General features: G+C 32.0%; 2 protein-coding genes and 1 pseudogene across 14 annotated transcripts; 1 reads left to right on the top strand and 2 right to left on the bottom strand.

Annotated features, from left to right (window-relative positions):
• Nucleotides 1-712: 712 nt before the first annotated feature.
• LOC105763749 (uncharacterized) lies at nucleotides 713-2,550 on the bottom strand. Of its 13 annotated transcripts, XR_008191770.1 has the most exons (6): nucleotides 2,369-2,550; nucleotides 1,791-1,813; nucleotides 1,562-1,647; nucleotides 1,260-1,336; nucleotides 934-981; nucleotides 713-862 (listed from the first exon to the last, which is right to left on the bottom strand). XR_008191770.1 is itself a non-coding variant. In XM_012582083.2 (4 exons), the coding sequence occupies exons 1-4, from the start codon at nucleotides 2,469-2,471 to the stop codon at nucleotides 764-766; spliced, it is 312 nt and encodes a 103-aa protein (XP_012437537.1). In that variant the 5' UTR covers nucleotides 2,472-2,550; the 3' UTR covers nucleotides 713-763. The 13 variants fall into 13 exon arrangements, 1 of the variants encoding a protein (XP_012437537.1); XR_008191769.1 differs by having other exon boundaries at nucleotides 934-1,336; nucleotides 1,791-1,888; XR_008191763.1 differs by lacking the exon at nucleotides 1,260-1,336 and having other exon boundaries at nucleotides 1,791-1,888.
• Nucleotides 2,551-6,100: 3,550 nt separating this feature from the next.
• On the bottom strand, nucleotides 6,101-15,418 carry LOC105763748 (protein mago nashi homolog; annotated as a pseudogene).
• LOC105763747 (2-oxoglutarate-dependent dioxygenase 21, chloroplastic) lies at nucleotides 15,091-17,238 on the top strand. The gene is made up of 3 exons (XM_012582081.2): nucleotides 15,091-15,457; nucleotides 15,823-16,070; nucleotides 16,431-17,238. Exons 1-3 carry the CDS (start codon nucleotides 15,218-15,220, stop codon nucleotides 16,999-17,001), a joined length of 1,059 nt encoding a protein of 352 aa, XP_012437535.1. The 5' UTR covers nucleotides 15,091-15,217; the 3' UTR covers nucleotides 17,002-17,238.
• The last annotated feature ends 1,412 nt before the right edge of the window (nucleotides 17,239-18,650 follow it).

Here is an 18,650-nt window from a genome sequence, read left to right as displayed (position 1 = left end):
CAAAATTTATGTTATTTATATTTCCTTCTGTTATGATGCATTTTTGTTTGTTATTATTATTATTTATTATTTATTATTTATATTAGTATTATAGAAATAACCATGATATGATTATTGCTATTAGCACTATGAATTGATGTCTTATTACTATTATAATTGTATTAATATTATTTACTAGCATAGCATTTTATTTTATCTTTTATTTTATTTTATTTTATTTTATTTTATTTATTTATTTATTTATTTATTTAATATCATCATTTCATTTTTTTATCCACTATTATTTTACTTTATTTTGCTAGTCTCCATGCCATGTATCATGTTAAAATATATTTATCCATTTTTAAATTATGCCCAAATGAATTAAGTGTATATCACTTTAAATGTTACATTCCTTTTACCTAATGCATAGGAAGTATTTAAAACCAAGGCAATGTTCATTATTTATGGGATTCGAGGAGTCGTGCTCCTAACTTAAGGAGTATGGCTTCTTCCTATAATCGAAGTAATCGAATATCCTATTTAAAAAAAAAAAAGATTTAGGTAATGATCGAATGGCGATTATTCTGGTTTTTGAGGGTTCGAAGCATCGTATCCTAATTTACAGGGCATGATCTTTTCTTCTCGATTAACTCAAAAAAAGGCCTTTTCCATAAAATTTAATTTAGTTACGCGATGTTTTAATCAAATAACAACATGCAAAGAGGGATCGTACCAAATAAAAAGGATCGGTGGCGACTCCATTCTCGATTTAAAATAAAAATCAATTTCCAAAAAAGTTTCGACACTGAATGTATTGTGCAAATGCTTGCAATTTACAAATTTCAGTCATCATAAGATCCTGGATTCCCGAATGTTGCACCTGCCATAAACTTGAATGGTCAAAATCACATAGATATATAAGGCTTTAAAATAATTTTCAAGGGGACTTACCTTAACAACAACATCGATCTTATCACCTCTCAATCTTGCTTGATGAACCTAATTTAGATATGAACATATGTTAAGGTATATCCATTCGGTTCTTGTAAGCATTATCCTATTTTCGGAACCCAAGTACCTCGCAAAATTGTTAAACTTTATGATAGCATTAAAACAACAAATGTGCCATATCCTATTGTATGTTGGCAAGCATGAAGCTTATTTAATGAAAATGTTCAGCCTTCAAAGATTTTATATGTTTAAATACATAAACCTATACCCTTCCCAGCATGCTCATATAAAACTTTAAGCCAGGTAAAGAACTGAAAAAGTAATACCTGTGCGATTGATGCAAAACCGAGAGGATTTACATCAAAATTCTAAAAAAATTCACCGATGCTTCGACCAAACTCCTCTAAAACAAGTTGAACAGCATCAAATGTCTTAACATATATAGAAAAGAACATGAAACAAAGAAGCACATTTCTATTAAATTATGACACCCTCCCCTTATAGAATTCTTTAATGAAGTAATTCAATAACTCATACTATACAAAAGAACCTATCCAAAGCCAATTTAATGCGTTCGGGTCATGACCAATGTCAAATTATAAAACAGAGAGAAATATAATCTACAAACCTTAAAAATTGAAATCATCAACGAGCTCAAAGCATTCCAGCAAAGGATCCTCAGGAAGAAACCTGCAATACAGTTGGTAGGTTACCCTACGCACAAAAGTTGCAAAATCAATACAAATATCCATTGAACACAAAAAAAAAAAAATCAAGCACACAAATAAACAATCAAAAAAAATAAAATTCACCTCCAATACAAAAAAATAACCTTATATCCAGCCTTGATAAATTACCTGCAAATAATCATTTTTTACGTCTGCAATATGCATGTTTAAATGTTAAAATGTTTGGAAATCAACTAGTAGAAATCGTAAAATTCCAGATTGCTTACCTGCAAAATAAAAGCAAAATGACAAATTAATATAATTCCAAAATAAGCAACAAGCCAGTTGCGAAATTTTTATAGATTAAGAAACATATAAGGAAAATTCAATGGGAAATAAGAAATAAATCCTGAAATAAATCAAAATATTTCTAAAAATCTTGATTTTTTAATCTAGAAAAATAACATTGTCGGATTCACGAAAACTCGAGGGAAACAAAAGAAAAACCCTGATAAAATAAAAAAATTATTTCTACAAATTCTTTAGTTCATCTAAAAAAAAGTTGGCAGAGTAATAGTTAGGGGGAAACAAGGTCCAGAAAAAAAAACAAATTTATTTTTTAAATCTTCACATTTCTTTGTTAATCTGAGAAAAAGTCATACCCAAATTAAGCCAAATTCGAGGAAACAAAAAATCCTCCAAAAAAAGGCGAATATTTTGAAGAGAGATGAAGATGAAGAACGAATAATATGAAAAATTTAACATACCTTTAATCAAGATGAATAATCTGAAGCGAGTGAGCTTATGCAAATCGTTGATTTCAACCCAGGTTTCAATTTGGGGAAATAATTGGGGAAAGTAAGGGGACATTTTGGTCTAGCCATGGTTTCATTTTCATTCCATCTTGAATGGAATCGAATGGAATCGCAATTCTTAACCCACGTGACAGAATGGCTATTACGAGCCTTCCAGTAATACAATCGGTTTCCATTACGGGCCGATTCGCCAACACCCCAACCAAACAAAGTAATAAATTGGGCCCACCAAATAGACAAATAAAAGTTATGGGATTACACCCAACCAAACATGATGCGAGGTGTTAGGGTTGTAAGAATAAAAAATTTACGACCTTTTCGTTGAACCAACAAGGACCCTAACTAATTTTGTAGTTAATTTTCAGATGCATGCGGAAAAATAAGCAAAAGTAAACTTCAATCTTGCTTTAATGCTTTCAGTATTACAATTTAAAAGTAAACACGAGATCAATGTAACACACTTAACCCTTATCCATCGCCAGAACAGGGTTATAGAGTATTTCTAAAATAAATAGATTAAATACTGACATTTCATATTATTATTTAACATTCATGTCAGATATTATTCATAAAGTCCCTTATGAGAGCCCTCGAGGCTCAAATTTCACTTTAGAATCGAATCGGGACTAAATCAAAAACTTAGAGAATTTTTTGCGAAATTTTAAAATTTTTCCAAGGTGCAAGGGACACACGCCTGTGTGGTCAGGCCGTGTAAGTGGCACACCCGTGTCTTAGGCCGTGTGGTATTTGAAGTAGGGCACACGGCCATGTCCCCAGCCTTTGTAACTCTCAGACTTGCAATACATTTAAATGCATGGGTCACATGACCAAGCCACACGCCCGTGTGTCAGGTCGTGTGATCAATTCTGAGCATTCTGTTTTAAAATTTTAAGATACAGGGGACACACGGCCAAAACACACGCCCATGTGCTATGCCGTGTGTCACACACGGCTGAGACACATGCCCGTATGGACAAAATAGGGCTATTTCCAAGCCTTATTCTTCACCTAATTTCACATTCCACCTATATAAACATTTAAACATATTCAAGAGCCAATTCAAGATATTTAAACCTAGCCAAATTCAAGTCTTATGCATGACATATTAATACCTATGATCAGATGTCCAACTTACCAAGATAGCCTAATATTTATAAACATGTTTTACCAAATACACTGTCATAAACTAATATCCAATATACTTATATGATTTTCCTCATTCATTCCTTTAAACATACTCATCAAGCATATTAAGACTATTTACATAACAAAACATATCATTTAATAGCCATTCCAATGGCTAATTTCAACCAACATTAAATTTCCATCAATGGTAACATTTAACCTATACATGTCATTATTACCAGAATCAGTTTAGTATTTATATATATACCGAAAAGTCTGGGGGATAGTGTGATGTAGCTTCGACCAGCTTCCAACCTTTACAAGCCTCCGAGTACTATAAAATAGAGGAAATAAGACAGAGTAAGCACCTAATGATTAGTAAGTTCGTATAACGGGAAATTAACTTACCATTTATTTACTTATATAATAAACATGCATAATACATCCAAAATAATTTGACAATTAGCCTAACACACATAACATCAACAAACATGTTAGTCATGTATTTCATGTGAATAACAAGAACAAGGATGAGCTCATCAGGTATCGAGTTTCTAAGTATTTCATGCATATACAGATAATAGTTTCATTTTGATTTCACATGTTCTCATGTCAGGATTTCACCCGTTGAATCATTTGAAATCTCAATGGATACTTGGGTAGTACACTTGAAGTGTACAATACTATAAATCCGTCAATTCATATCCGGGAGTGTTTTTATGAGCACTTAAACATAAAGCTCTCTCTCAAACACTATAACGAGAAGCTCATTGAGTCTTATAACGGGAAGCTTATCCGGGCAATATAACGAGAAGCTCACAAAGAGCCTATAACGGGTAGCTCCAAAGTGCAATTAATGGGTAGCTACGAAGAGCAATTAACGGGAAGCACCGGATAGCCATATAACGAGAAGTTCAAGCGAGCACTAACAGGAAGCTCACAAAGAGCCTTTAATGAGGAAGCTCATGAAGAGCCATATAACGAGAAGCTCATAAGAGCTGCGGTGTGCCCACAATATATGTAGGGTCATAACCGATCGAGATGCTCCGAAGAGCATTTAACGGGAAGCTCGTAAGAAGACTATAACGGGAAGCTTGAGAGGGCTTGTAACGGGACACTCTTTCGAGCTACGGTACGTTCACAACATATGCAGGAGCCTACCATTTCGGAAAACAGAACCCTGTATCCATCGAATTTCATTATCCAAACGGGACTTATTTATTTATCAGGGATTTTCAGTTATGAGATCAATTACATACACATATATGACATTTACACAATTTACATATTCAACACTCAATATAAGCATATAAATATACACAATTAAGTTACACGAACTTACCTCGACAATTGTTCGTGACTTGTAAACTACTAATCCGATACTTTTTTTTTCACGATCTAACTCCATTTTTGATCTATCCGGATCTATACGAGTAAATTTAACATCAATTTAATACAATTTACATTCAATTCAATCCAAGTCATATCTTAGGCAAAATTATTATTTTACCCCTATACTTTTAATTAATGACGATTTCATCCCTAAGTTTTGAAAATGAAATTCATGCAATTTAAATCCTTATCCCAATCCTAGATATTTTCATATATACCAATAGAAGCCCAAGAATTCCATGAAATTTTAGAATTTTCCATGAATTCAATAACTTTTCAATTTAATCCCTAAATCATGATTTCATCCAAAATCCTTTAATAAAATACCTTTAAATATCCATCAACATCTCAATTTCATCATCTAATAACTAAAATCATATAAAATTATCAATGGTATCTTCCAAAACTTTCAATAAAAAAAACTAACGAAATGGTTAGTTAGACCTAATTATAAAAGTTCCAAAATATAAAAAATTCAAGGAAAGAGCAAGAATTAAACTTACATTAAGCAAATATTGAAAAACCAGCTTAAACCCTCTTCAATGGTTGTTTTAGAACTGAAAAATGATGATGAAAATGTCTAGAATTTCAATTTCCCTTTTATTTCACTTAAATTTGGCAACATTTACAATTTTGCCCTTATTTCACATCAATTCCTTGATTTTTCTATGCTTATGCCACCCCATATGGGTCCAATTACCCTTTTATTCCTCATTTATTTACTATTTAGGCTATTTAATCACTATTTCTTTAATTAGCAAGTTTTGCATATTTTTCAATTTAGTCATTTTTAATTAATTAACTACCAAAACATTAAAATTTTCTAACGAAACTTTAATACTACCTTAATGACACCCCGTAAATATTTATAAAAATATTTACGGCTTGGTTTATAAGACTGAGATCTCGATACCTCTTTTCTAAATCACTTAACCTAATAAAGCCTTATAAAACACAAATTACTAATTCAAAAATCTTTTAAAAACCACATTTGGCTCGTAAATATTAAATAATAAAAATTTAAGAGCTTATTTACCGGATTTGGTGGTCTCGAACCACTATTTCTGACATCACTGAAAATCGGACTACTACAAATTAAAGTATCAAAGCAGAAAACAACATTAACAAAAATCAGTAAAAAAGGAGCATGCATCACTAAAAACAAAATCATATTTGTTTCACATTGCAAGGCAGTGAACATGAGAGGCAATAAACAAGCAAGTAGAAGCAGGAAACTAAAGCTATCTTCTCACAATTAATTACACAATGTAAAAGCCAAAAGGGGTTGAAGATGAGACTGAAGAGAATAAAATTGCAGATTGACAATGTAGGTTAACTTACCTGAACCAGATAACAAAATATGCGAAGACCCTCGGGATCCTTACTACTCTGAACATGAACGAGGGAACCCATCTTTGAAGTAGTGAAAGAGATATGCTCATTCCCCATCACAACCTCGAGCTCGAGCTCCTGCCCTCCAGCATGGTCAGGCTCCGCCCAGTTGTTATCATCTTCCTTCATTATCCACCAAAACCAACAGATTTTAATTAAATCAGAAACCATAAACTGAATTTTTTTTGAAAAACTTAAACCCCAATTGAGCATTACAAGCAGAAATTACTATTAATCACACAAGTAACCAATCATCAACTAAAAAAAATTAAATCTTTTAACCTTTCATAGAGGAAGTAAATGCCGTTAAGTTTTGATTTATAAGTTATCAAGAAGCAGCAAACCTAGCTGAAAAAAAAGGAAGCAATTTGAAAAGCTTAAAGTAATATAGAAAGGAAAAATGGTTACAAAAATTGCAGGCATAATATACCCTAAACCTTGATTTAAACAGAATATTAAGCAAACAATAGAAACAATCTAACAGTCCAATGCAAAATAAAAGGACTAATTTTTTTTTGTGCATCTATAAAACCTAGGCAAAATTTAAGTCCAGAAAGAAAACTAAAAAAAAGGCAAAGGCAACACAAAGGAAAAGAAAATGGTTAAAAGAAGAAAGAAAGAGAACCTTGTTGGAAAATATGGACATCACATATATAATAAAGGTAATTACATGTTATAAATATGTGTAAATACTCTAGTAATTAAGTTCTAATCAAATTCTAATTAATGATGGGCTAATTAGGAATTAGGACTACTATGCCAAAGTTATAAATATTAGGGTTATGGTCTCCAAATTACACACAATATATTTTTTTCTAATATCTCATCCTTAGAAAAGAGAGAGAAAATATTCTCTGAATTTCTTATGTGCTAATTTGAAAAATTAAATCCCCAAGATCCGAAAAAACTTTAATCAATTCATGGATTCAGGTACGCTTCTGCATCTAGTTTTGTTCTTGACGATTTGACATGACAAATCCTAATTTACAGTTCTAATTTTATATTAGATATTATTTACGGTTCTAACAAGTGGTATCGAAGCCTCGTCATGTTGAATCATTGAGAATGAATTGATTTTCTATTATTTTGGATTGATTCATTTTTCAAATTTTATAAATATGATATTTCAATTATATAATGTTGAATCTTTGAAATTCTAGATATTTTTTTTTAGGTTTTGATTAATTATGATTCAATCTTTTTAGGGTTTATTTTTAATTTGATTTTCATTCAATGTTGAATTTTTCGATTAATATAAATTTATCATGGCTTTTCACTTTCGGTCAGAAAACCTAAACTATATAGGTGTTGGTTTTAAAGGGAAAATCTGCTAAATTTTTTTTTTGAATCTCGAAGGAATCAGGGTAAGTTTTAATGGAATTGAAGCCTGATAATTGAATCAGTATTACTTTGGGGGTTTTTTTTAATGCAATACGCGTGTATATATATATGAAGGTTTTGCTTGTGTTATATATTCTTTGTAATAAAACAAATGAAAATCAGATTTGGTTTTGAAGTGCATTGAATGCAGGCTGTTTTTTTTTTCTTTAGTCGATTATTATATATTTTAAAGAAATCGCGTGCATGTATATTTTGAGTATTCATACAGCTTCAGTTATTATTTGTTGATTCTCTAGATTCAATTATGCTTCAATCTTCTTTCATTGTTAATCGATAATGAAGAATTAAGTGAACTTATTATTCTAGAATTTCCAAAACTAAGAATCTATACATTCTTGATTTCACGAAAGTTGGTTTGACTATTATTCTTCAATTGCAATAATATGTGTTCAACTATTAGAATCAATTTTTAATTTTGATTATCTATGGTAATATCTTTGAAATCTATGTTTGAGTATTAGGAATAATAGATTTGGGTTTTGTTATATTGTTATATGGTGGCTATGAATTTTCATAAGTAGTTAGCATATGAAGGCTTTTATACAATTTGGGATTCTTTTTATATTTGGAGTTTACATGAAATATGTAAGGCAAGTCAGTATTATTTTCTATTATTATAATTGTGTATATATATTATATGCATATCAATGATTTTGAGGATTAATGTATGATTATAGTTTGTGTGAATATGTGTTTATAACCATTATTCAATAAGATATCTTTTACAGTTTAATTGGTGCAATTAAGTTTTGATGGATATAGTTGAAGTTGTTGTTATTATTATTATTATTATTATTTTGCTGTGGTTATATATTCAATTTTATGGGTGCTTTGGTGCAATTTCATGTCACCTATATACATATTTAAATAATTTAGTTTTAAGTTTGGTTATATAATATTAGGTTTTGGCATCTTATGGTTCCAAATATTTAGTTAAATTATGTTGATATGGTCTACAATATGAACTATGGGATATGCCAACTATTATGATTTTGTTTTGAGATTTATTGGCTTGAAAATATTTTCAAGCATTCATGTGAATATATGTTTAATCATAAATACAACTTTGGATTTACATGGTAAATTCAAGGTAAGTTTTCTATTTGATTTTGAATACATGTATATGTGTTAATTATTTTGGTGTTTTTGTCCATGCCAAAATTATGAATACATGTACTTGTTAATTATTTGCTCTGACCCACTACATATTCTATTTGGTTTTGATATATATGATTTTGGAACAAAAAAAACCAGTCAAAGAGTAAGGTTTTCGGTTTTTATTGCATTATTAAGACAACCTTATTTTGGGTTATTTCAAGTCTATAAAGCAATAAAATAATAGTTTTGACATTTGAATATTGGGTAAATTTTAAATTTGAATATTGGTATGTTTATATATATTTTAAAATAACTTAATTGAAGCAATAAGTCACCAATGTGATTTTTTTTGTATAAATTATTTTGTTTTAAAATATAAAAGGTTGTGTGCATGTAACTTAAGTAATGTTAATATTGATCGGCCCAAATGAAGGTTTATAATATTACATGTGCAACTATGGTAATAAACATGTGACAATTATTCGGTTTTACATGTGAGCAATAAATTGGCCCAAAGGAAGATTTATGGTTCGACATGTTCTTATTGTCAATGTTTGATTATTACACTAATATATCACTTACAAGTTGATATTTTTTCCAAAGATAAAATATTAATGGAATGTCCGATATCTTGAGATGATGTTTACCTTTATTCAAATCATTTTAGTTTAAATTTGAAGTCTTATGTGAGGTTGTCTATGGTTTATGATTTATTCAACTATTATTGTATTTGCCAACATCATTGTATGTTGTTTTGGGATAAATATATATACATATATATTATATTTTAATTTGATTGAAAGATGAAATTAAGAGAAATATTTTGAAACAAATAAATTTAGATTTTGGCTTTAAGTTTTAATTAAGTATGTCTAATATTTTAAATAGATTAGTTGAAACAAAATGTCGCCAAAGTGACTTCTTTTGTGTAGATTAGTTTATTTAAAATATCAAGATGATTATATGTTTTTGTGATTCATGCATTTATTAATTAACCCAAAGGTAAGTTAATATTTGGCGAATTTCAACGACATTTGTGGTGATAAATGTGTGACAATTATAATGTACTTTATGTGAGCAATATGTTAGTCCAAAGATTAATTCATTGTTTGACATAATTTATTGTTAATGTTTGATTGCTACAACAAGAGTACCGCTTCTTTTTAATATTATTATCCAAAGACTTGATATTAATGTTGTGTTTGGTATCTTAAGATGGGATTAGTCATTATCCTGAATTTATTGTTTACTTATGAATCTTGATGTGAGTTTATTTTTATTTATTTTTTGTTCTATATTAAGCTAATTCATCTTCTATTGCCACAATATCTGCTAATATAAATTCTATACCTATACTTAATGGGACTAATTTCAATGAATGGAAAAGACACTTATAGGGCTTGGTTGTATGAACATAGACATTGCACTAAGGGAAGAACAACTCGCACCTCTCACTGCGGAAAACACCCCTTATGTTAAAAGGGATTTTGAGAGGTGGGATCGTTCAAATTGCACGAGTGTAATGATCATGAAGCATAACATTTTAGAAGCCTTTAGGGGCATAGAATCTGAAAAGATTACTCAGGCCAAGATTTTCTTGACGAAATTGAGAAACGTTTTGCTAAAAACGATAAGGTTGAAATGACATCATTTCTGACTTCTTTGATGTTTATAAAGTATAAAGGTCAATGAATATTTTTGAGACGAGAATTGCAACGTTTTGAGGATATTGAGCTTGGAGGGAGAAATAAGGTTAGAGACATTGCTTTTAAGGAGGAATTGAATTCTAACTCAATTCCTACTATCACTTTAAATTACATTTAGGTTCTCAAACCTATCATCGATTAAGAAGTGAATCCAGAACTTCAATAAGATAATGTTGAACAACTCCCTATTCAAGATGAGGTAATTGTTCCAGAAGAACAAACTCAACAAACTCAAGAACGAATGTCATTAAAAAGGTCCAATAGAGAAAGGGTTATAATGGCTTTAGTGGAATATATTTACCTTAAGCTGCATCAGATGAATATTAAGTTAATGGTTTCTCAATGGTAACATTGATCGTACATTTATATGGTGCAACTAGAAAATTTTGTGTCAGATGATGCAAAGTTAATGATTTGCAAAATAAATAACTTCATCTATGGGCTTAAGCATACTTCTCGTCAATAGTATTACAAATTTTACCAAATGATTATCTCATTTGGTTTAGAGATTAATTTTGTCGATAATTGTATATATCATAAGTTTAGTGGGAGTAAGGTTCTATATTTGGTTTTATATGTTAATGACATACTGCTTGTCAATAATAAGTATAGTCTCAATCAATACCCTAAGAATGATTTTGAGATTACAAAATGCATAATATTTTTACATTTAGCAGTGGGAAGTCTAATGTATATTCAGGTTTGTATACATTGGAATATTGTGTACAATGTTGGGATGTTAGGCAAATATTTTAAGCAACCTGATTTGGACCATTAGATAACATCCAAGAGGGTTATAAGGTATTTTCAGGGGTTTTTTACAAAATTATTATAAAAAAATAAAAAATAACCAAAATATTATAACTTTTTTTTATTTACCAAAATATTATAAATTTTTTTATTTACCAAAATATACCAAAAACAAAAAACAGAAAAAAAAAACAAACCTGACAACAGCCTAATCAGGCCAATCACATTGGCGGCACCAAAGGTGCCAAAGAGATTGGCGACACCAATGGTGCCAAAGAGATTGGCGGCACCAATGGTGCCAAAGGACTAAAATGTAACTATCTGCAGTTTCAAGGACCTGACATGCAAATTTACCATTTTTAATTTTGAAAGTGAATTGCTGTGCGCGTGGGCCGCACTAAAATTGAAATGTGGCTAATTACCTTCTAAGCCCTCCTTATTTATTATTTTCTTTTTATTCCCCTTCAACTCACTTTTTTATTTAATAAACAAGCCCTCAACCTATTTTTGTAGTTAAATAAGCTCTTAATCTATGATTTTTACTCATAAAATCCCTTTATTTTATTATTAAAGTAATTATATTTTACCTAAAGTAAAGCTATTTAAAAAGTATAAACTAATTAGTATTTTATATATTATTTTGGTAATTTGATGAGAATAGTTTATTTAAAAATTTACTAAATTTGATGAGAATAGTTTATAATTATAATTTATTTTTTCTATTTGGGTTACATTTATGGGTGATCAGTTTTATTATTACTTACGGTTTTCAATAAGGCATGCACGGTATTTCTATTAATTTTTAATTAAATCTAATATTAGTTAAGTGATAATTAAGATACTTAGAATTCTAATTAAGTAATAACTCTATTTTAATTTAATAAACTATTCTCATTTAATAACTCTATTTTAATTTAATAAATTATTCTCATTTAATAACTCTATTTTAAATTACGAGGGCTTAGAAGGCAATTAGCCACATTTCAATTTTAGTGCGCCCCACGCGCACAGCAGCATCAATTCACTTTTAAAATTTAAAATGGTAAATTTGCACGTCAGGTCCTTGAAACTGCAGATAGTTACATTTTAGTCCTTTAGCACCATTGGTGCCGCCAATGTGATTGGCCTAATCAGGGTGCTTTTTGCAGTTTTTTTTCTGTTTTTTTGTTTTTTTTTGTATATTTTGGTAAATAAAAAAATTATAATATTTTGGTAAATAAAAAAAAGTTATAATATTTTGGTTATTTTTTATTTTTTTATAATAATTTTGTAAAAAACCCTATTTTCAGAGAACAAAAAATTACATGCTCACATATCCGAGGTCTAATCAGTTAGAGATCATCAAGTATACAGACTCCGATTTTGATGGAATATGGATACAAGCTTTTGTCACTAAGGTGCAAATTGTGAAAACAAATTGCAGTCTTTTATTCCAATAGCAACAGGAGCACATCAAAGTCAAAACACATAGACTTTAAGTTCTTGGTTATTAAAGTAAAAGTTCAGAGTGGTTAGGTGCCTATAAAGCATGTTAAGACAAACTCCATGATTACGGATCCGCTTACTAAGAGACTACACCCAAGGTTTTTCATGAGCACATTGCTCATATGGTTGTAATATCATTTAAGGATATTTGGTTTTAGTGGGAGTTTGTACTTTTAAATTCTTTTATGTTATAGACACATTTTCAGTTATTTCAGTTTACAGGTATTAAGTTTATTTTTTGTAGAAATAAAATTTATTTAGTTTATTCACACTCTGGTTTTAGTAAGGTTTGATCTCACTAAGGTTTGAGGAGGACAAATTGGAAATAGACATGTTTAGATCATATTGTATGTAATTTCCATGCTACACATCTATACTTGATTTATGTCATTTGGTTGTTTTAATATACGTGATCATGGTTGGATTTAGTTACGATATATGTAACGAAAGTCGCCTTGGTTCTATGTTAACATAATTAATGGACGAAATTGTTCGGAGTACCTTTTGAATATGATAGTAAAATTTTGAGCTCATAAAGATATATAATGACATGTAATTGTAGAGTAATATATATATATATATATATATATATATATATATATATATGGTCCAAGTGGGAGATTGTTAGAAAATATGGACATCACATATATAATAAGGGTAATTACATGTTATTATTTATTATCATGATAGGTTAACCCAAATTAAAAGTGATCTAATTTGGTTAAAGTTTTATTAAATTTTAATTATTAAATAAAATATGTGTCAAATATGTATAAATATTCTAATAATTAAATTTTAATTTTATATTAAATATTATTTACAGTTCTAACCATCCTTACTTTCGGCGATGATGCGGCGGCATTCCTTGAGAACCGCAGGGATGAGGAAGACCTCCTTGCGGATCATAGTGTCGTTTTTGTAGTTGGAATTGTTAGCATAACAGAGCTTACCGTCTGGCTTGAATTCCAAATCAAAAACTCGTGGCCGAATTTTCCTTTGTGCCCCACGTAGTAACGGAGGTAAAGCTCTCCGCCGTCCTCGGCCGCCATTGTTTCCCACAGATTCTCGACCAAACAGTAGAGTAACGAACTCCTATCGAAGGGAAAATGGATGGGTATTGCCAAATTTACAGTTCTTGGGCATGGGCATGAATGATCCGACCCACCCAGTTCACAGGACGATCTGTGGTGAATCAGGGGTATGGGCAAGAGTGGGTTCATTCATGGCCTCACTCAAAATTGAAGCCCGTAGAGAAAGAAAGAGAAATTGGACAATAAGGATAAGCCTTGACCCAGAAGCAACTGAGAAGTATGGTTCTAGACTAGTCTACCTGTTCTTTACTCTGTTTTTCCATCCAATTTATGGTAAGCTCCTGCTGACTGCTGACTCAACAACTATACAATTAACCTGACCTGGTGTTCTGTCTTTTCAGCCACCATCTCTCCCATCAACACCCTCCTCAATTTGCATATGAAACAGATGTGAGTTCACCACTGGCTTTCCCAAATCAGAGGCATGAAATTTGAACGAAATACATCACCTGGTCTGCATGCACAAGTACTGCCCAATAAAAAGCTCCCCTTTTCAGCCAAAACCTGTGGGCAGTTGAAGACATAAGTCTTGTCGGCTTTGACATTGGCTAAAGTCCAAACTGATCCTGAGATTTGCGCACCAATTGTACTAAACAAATTCATTAAGTAAAAATATACTGTTTTTTAGTAGAAACATGGAGTAAAGTCCATTGGAGTGTGAGTTATGGTGCAAGTTATACCAGGTAGAGAAGGGTCTATGTTGTATTCAACAAACAAAAATGACCTGAGACCACCGACTTGCTTGCGGCTCTTCACTCCTAGGCCAATTTTTTCCAGTTGAACTAGTAGAGAAGAAACCGAGGGTTAGTGATGTAATTTCAACATCATCTTCATATTCAAACAAGGTAGACGCAGCAGCATAGAATTGATACAAATTCAATGTTAACTACATCAGTATATCATACCAGCATAAGTTAAAAAATATATAAATATTTTAATTCTTCCACTAGTTTCCACATGAACAAATGCCTCATGTCTGACGTTTAGAAATATGGTGGTATACTAAAAACTTCTTCGAGCTCCATAATTGCGTGTGTGTGTGTCACAGCCCCCAAATGTATAGCAACTTTGTTTTCGGTACCCATTCAGGTTTAACATCATAGCGTTTTCGCGTGGGTCCCGCGTTCACCTTTGTCCTTTTCACGCCCTCATGCTTAAAGTTCTTCTGTGGCTTCTCTTGCTATATTCTTCTTTCCTGCGCATTTATGAACAACACGCAACATATAATGTTTAAGATCACAGCTCCATATCAATATACATTGCAACTGTACATAACCTGATAGTTACGTCTAGCATATAAATAGGAAGAACAGGCTGCTACAACTGATCATTCGCTATTTACTAGCAAAGATATATCAAGTATGGAAGGAGAGGGAGAATGCTCGGATAACCCATTTACTAGTGTAATGACACTTACCAAGATGAGGGTACCTCATGTGCCTCAACGCTATGTTCTTCCTCCATCGCAACGTCCGACCCTTGCACTTGACCTCACCACAACCCTTCCCATTGTAGACCTTTCCACCTTACACCATGCTTCTCAAAGATCTCTAACACTTGATACGATACAAGGCGCCTGTAAGGAACTTGGGTTCTTTCAGGTATCATTCAGGGTTAACAAGTTTAGTTTACTGTAGCCCCAAGTCTACATTAGTGTAGCTGTATTTTTTTCAGCATATATAAGATAGATGTTATGAATGTTATTTTGTGTGTTTATCGGTTTAGCATTCCAACTGAATCACACAATATGTATGTGGGTGTATGAGTTTAAATTGAAAATTTACAGTTATACCATATATGTTCTACTTGACACCCCAGACAACAAAGCACAACATCGATATGGGGGATGCTTGCTTACTGAAAAAGCTTCAATACAATTTAATATTACATATAATAGCAAGACATCATAATTCATGCATGCTTATATAATATTGTCCACATAAAAGCACGCACGTTTTTTTTTCAGGTGGTTAACCATGGCATCCCTCTCCCCGTCATCCATGACGCCCTTGCTGCTGCAACAGAGTTTTTCAACTTGTCTCTCGAGGAGAAAATGACTCTATTATCAGATAATGTGCATAACCCTGTAAGGTATGGTACCAGTTTGAATCATGCAAGCGATAAAGTTCACTATTGGAGAGACTTCATCAAGCATTACTCCCACCCTATTTCTGATTGGATCCATCTATGGCCTTCAAATCCTCCAAGTTACAAGTAAGCAAGCCATCATTATCTTGGATCTCTTAAATTATTTGTTAGAAGTAATTACCTTCCATCTTAAGGGCAAAATTGGAAACAACACAAGAGGAGCAATTCTGATTGGTACTTCATAAGCATAAGTCTTAAATGTGGCTAAAATTGGCATCTTCTAGGTCTAAGAACTATAATGCATGCCTTCCAAATCTTCCAGAAGGAAGAAACAACAAAAGAGGAAATAGAAAAGACAAATTATAGCTTCTCCTTTTGTCTTTTTTTCTTTTCTGTTGAAGCAACACATGGTTTCCGTTTTTTATGCATTTCCAATCATTCTCAAACTATTGTGATGCATTGACTTTAAACTATTTTTTCCGTAAGGGACAAAATGGGAAACTACGCAAAGGCAGTACAAGTGCTACACAAGCAACTGATGGAAGCCATCTTAGAAACTTTAGGATTGAACTTTGGCAACTTACAGAAGGAAATTGAAGAAGGCAATCAACTAATGGCCATCAATTGCTATCCAGCTTGTCCTGAACCAGACCTCACATTAGGTATGCCACCACACTCAGATTACGGAACGCTAACTGTCCTGCTTCAGAGTGGCCCAGGGCTACAGCTACAGGACAACAAGAAGAAATGGCTCTCTGTTCCATTTGTTGAAGGCGCCTTACTAGTCCAATTGGGAGATCAAATAGAAGTGATGAGCAATGGACAGTACAAGAGTGTTGTTCATCAAGTGACTCTTAGCGCGGAGAACAAGCGGCTGTCCATAGCAAGTCTTCACAGTCTACCTATAAACAAGAAAATAGGACCAGCACCAGAGCTTGTGGATGAGCAACATCCTGTCTCCTACAACGAGTTCAGTTTCAGAGATTTTCTTGATTACATCTCAAGCAACGACATTGCAGACAAAAGATTCATTGATTCAATTAAGAAGTCTGTATGAAGGAAAAGCAACAGAGTTTGTGCTCATACATTAGAATTTTTTAAAGGCAAAACGCTACAAATGCTTTTAGCTTTAATCAAATATGTTATCGGGTATTTATGCATATGGTTAGGAGAACATAATACTATTAAGAATAAACTAGCAGTGTTTGTGTCCCTACCTCCCTCAACTTGAGTAGCAGAAATCTTTATCTCAAAGCAATAAATTATCCAGGTTTTTGCATCAATATTGGAGTCAGCAGCCACACAGGAGCCATTCAACGAACAAATATTTTATATAAAGTACTCGAATAGGTTTGTTCTTCCATTCCAAGCACAATAGTAGAAAGGTAAGAATGATTCTGTTCTTTTTTGGTATTTGTGTTGCCTCCTGAATTCTAAACACTTGGTAAGTAATAACACGACTCAATTGCAACCTTCAAAGCTTTGCTTGGTAGGAAGGATAGAAACTGAGTATGGGTGCAAAAACTTTGAATCTAATGGTTAGATCCCATAACTTCTTTCATCGGATTAAACACTTTTTCTGTTCTTACCCTTCTCTATACTTTTTTCACCAAGCAAAAGCCCAAGGCATTCTAGCAAAGCTGTCCAGATATAAATGTAATTAATAATTTTAGTGCTTAGCATATCAAATCATCTCATTTACACTTGGATTTATTTCACAGCATTTTTAGCGATCATTGTTCAATAATCTATCCGAATCTATAATTGGAGTTCAATTGCCACTCTTATCTTAGTCCCAAATTAAAAAAAAAAAAAAAAACCCTACTATTTCTATCTCCAATTTTCATCATATTCAGTTTTTTTTTTCTCCATTGGTTGGAATCCAATCAGCTCGTTTACTTACTAAATTACTTTCTGAATCCATCTCCACTATTCCTTTTCCACAAACTCCTAATTAAGGAGATAATCGCATAACGAGCCTAAACCAAACACTAGGGAGATTGGATTTTTCTCATGTATAATCCAAATTTTACCACAACTTAACAAATTAATCTGAACCACTTACAAAACATGTTGAATCAATAATAAAAAATTGAGGTCTAAAATTCAAATCACTTACTCATACATCAAACGCGCTCAAAATCACCCCCATTTTTCCCCCTTATGATTCCGGCGAAGCTCTCTGTTTACTCCGTTTCCTCCTTTGTCCGTACAGTCGGAGGAAAACATTTTTTTTAACAGCTGTTTTCTAAGCTCATACGTTTTTTTTATTTTTAAATTAAAATTATTATTTTACGTTCCATGGATTTTATACCACGATGACACGTGTTATCGGTCAAGTACTTGAGGTCGTGTGTATACACGTTAGTCATCGAAAATAGCTGGTTTAGATTTGGTGTGGGGCCCAGCACAGAATTTCGCTCATAAATAAAGCGCCACGTGTCGAATGGTGATGTGGCATGATCCACGTTGAGGAAAATGAGGAGATCAATATTTGATTTTTTTTCCAGATAAATTTCTCGTAATTATGAAAAACTAGCTTACAATTAACATGACGTAATATTTACGTGTCATTGCCGTCAGCTTCCTTTCTGAAATTTGCTACCGTGGCTCCAAACTTTTACAATTTTGCATCTACCTCCTTTTTTCAAACGAGGGGGCCAATGCCAATAATAAAAATTATTAAATTATTCCCTTTGTTTTTTT

This window comes from Gossypium raimondii, chromosome 12 (genome assembly GCF_025698545.1).
Source record: "Gossypium raimondii isolate GPD5lz chromosome 12, ASM2569854v1, whole genome shotgun sequence".
Taxonomy (NCBI): Eukaryota; Viridiplantae; Streptophyta; class Magnoliopsida; order Malvales; family Malvaceae; genus Gossypium; species Gossypium raimondii.
Note: the sequence above shows the minus strand (reverse complement) of the source record. Positions and strands in the feature narration are given on the sequence as shown.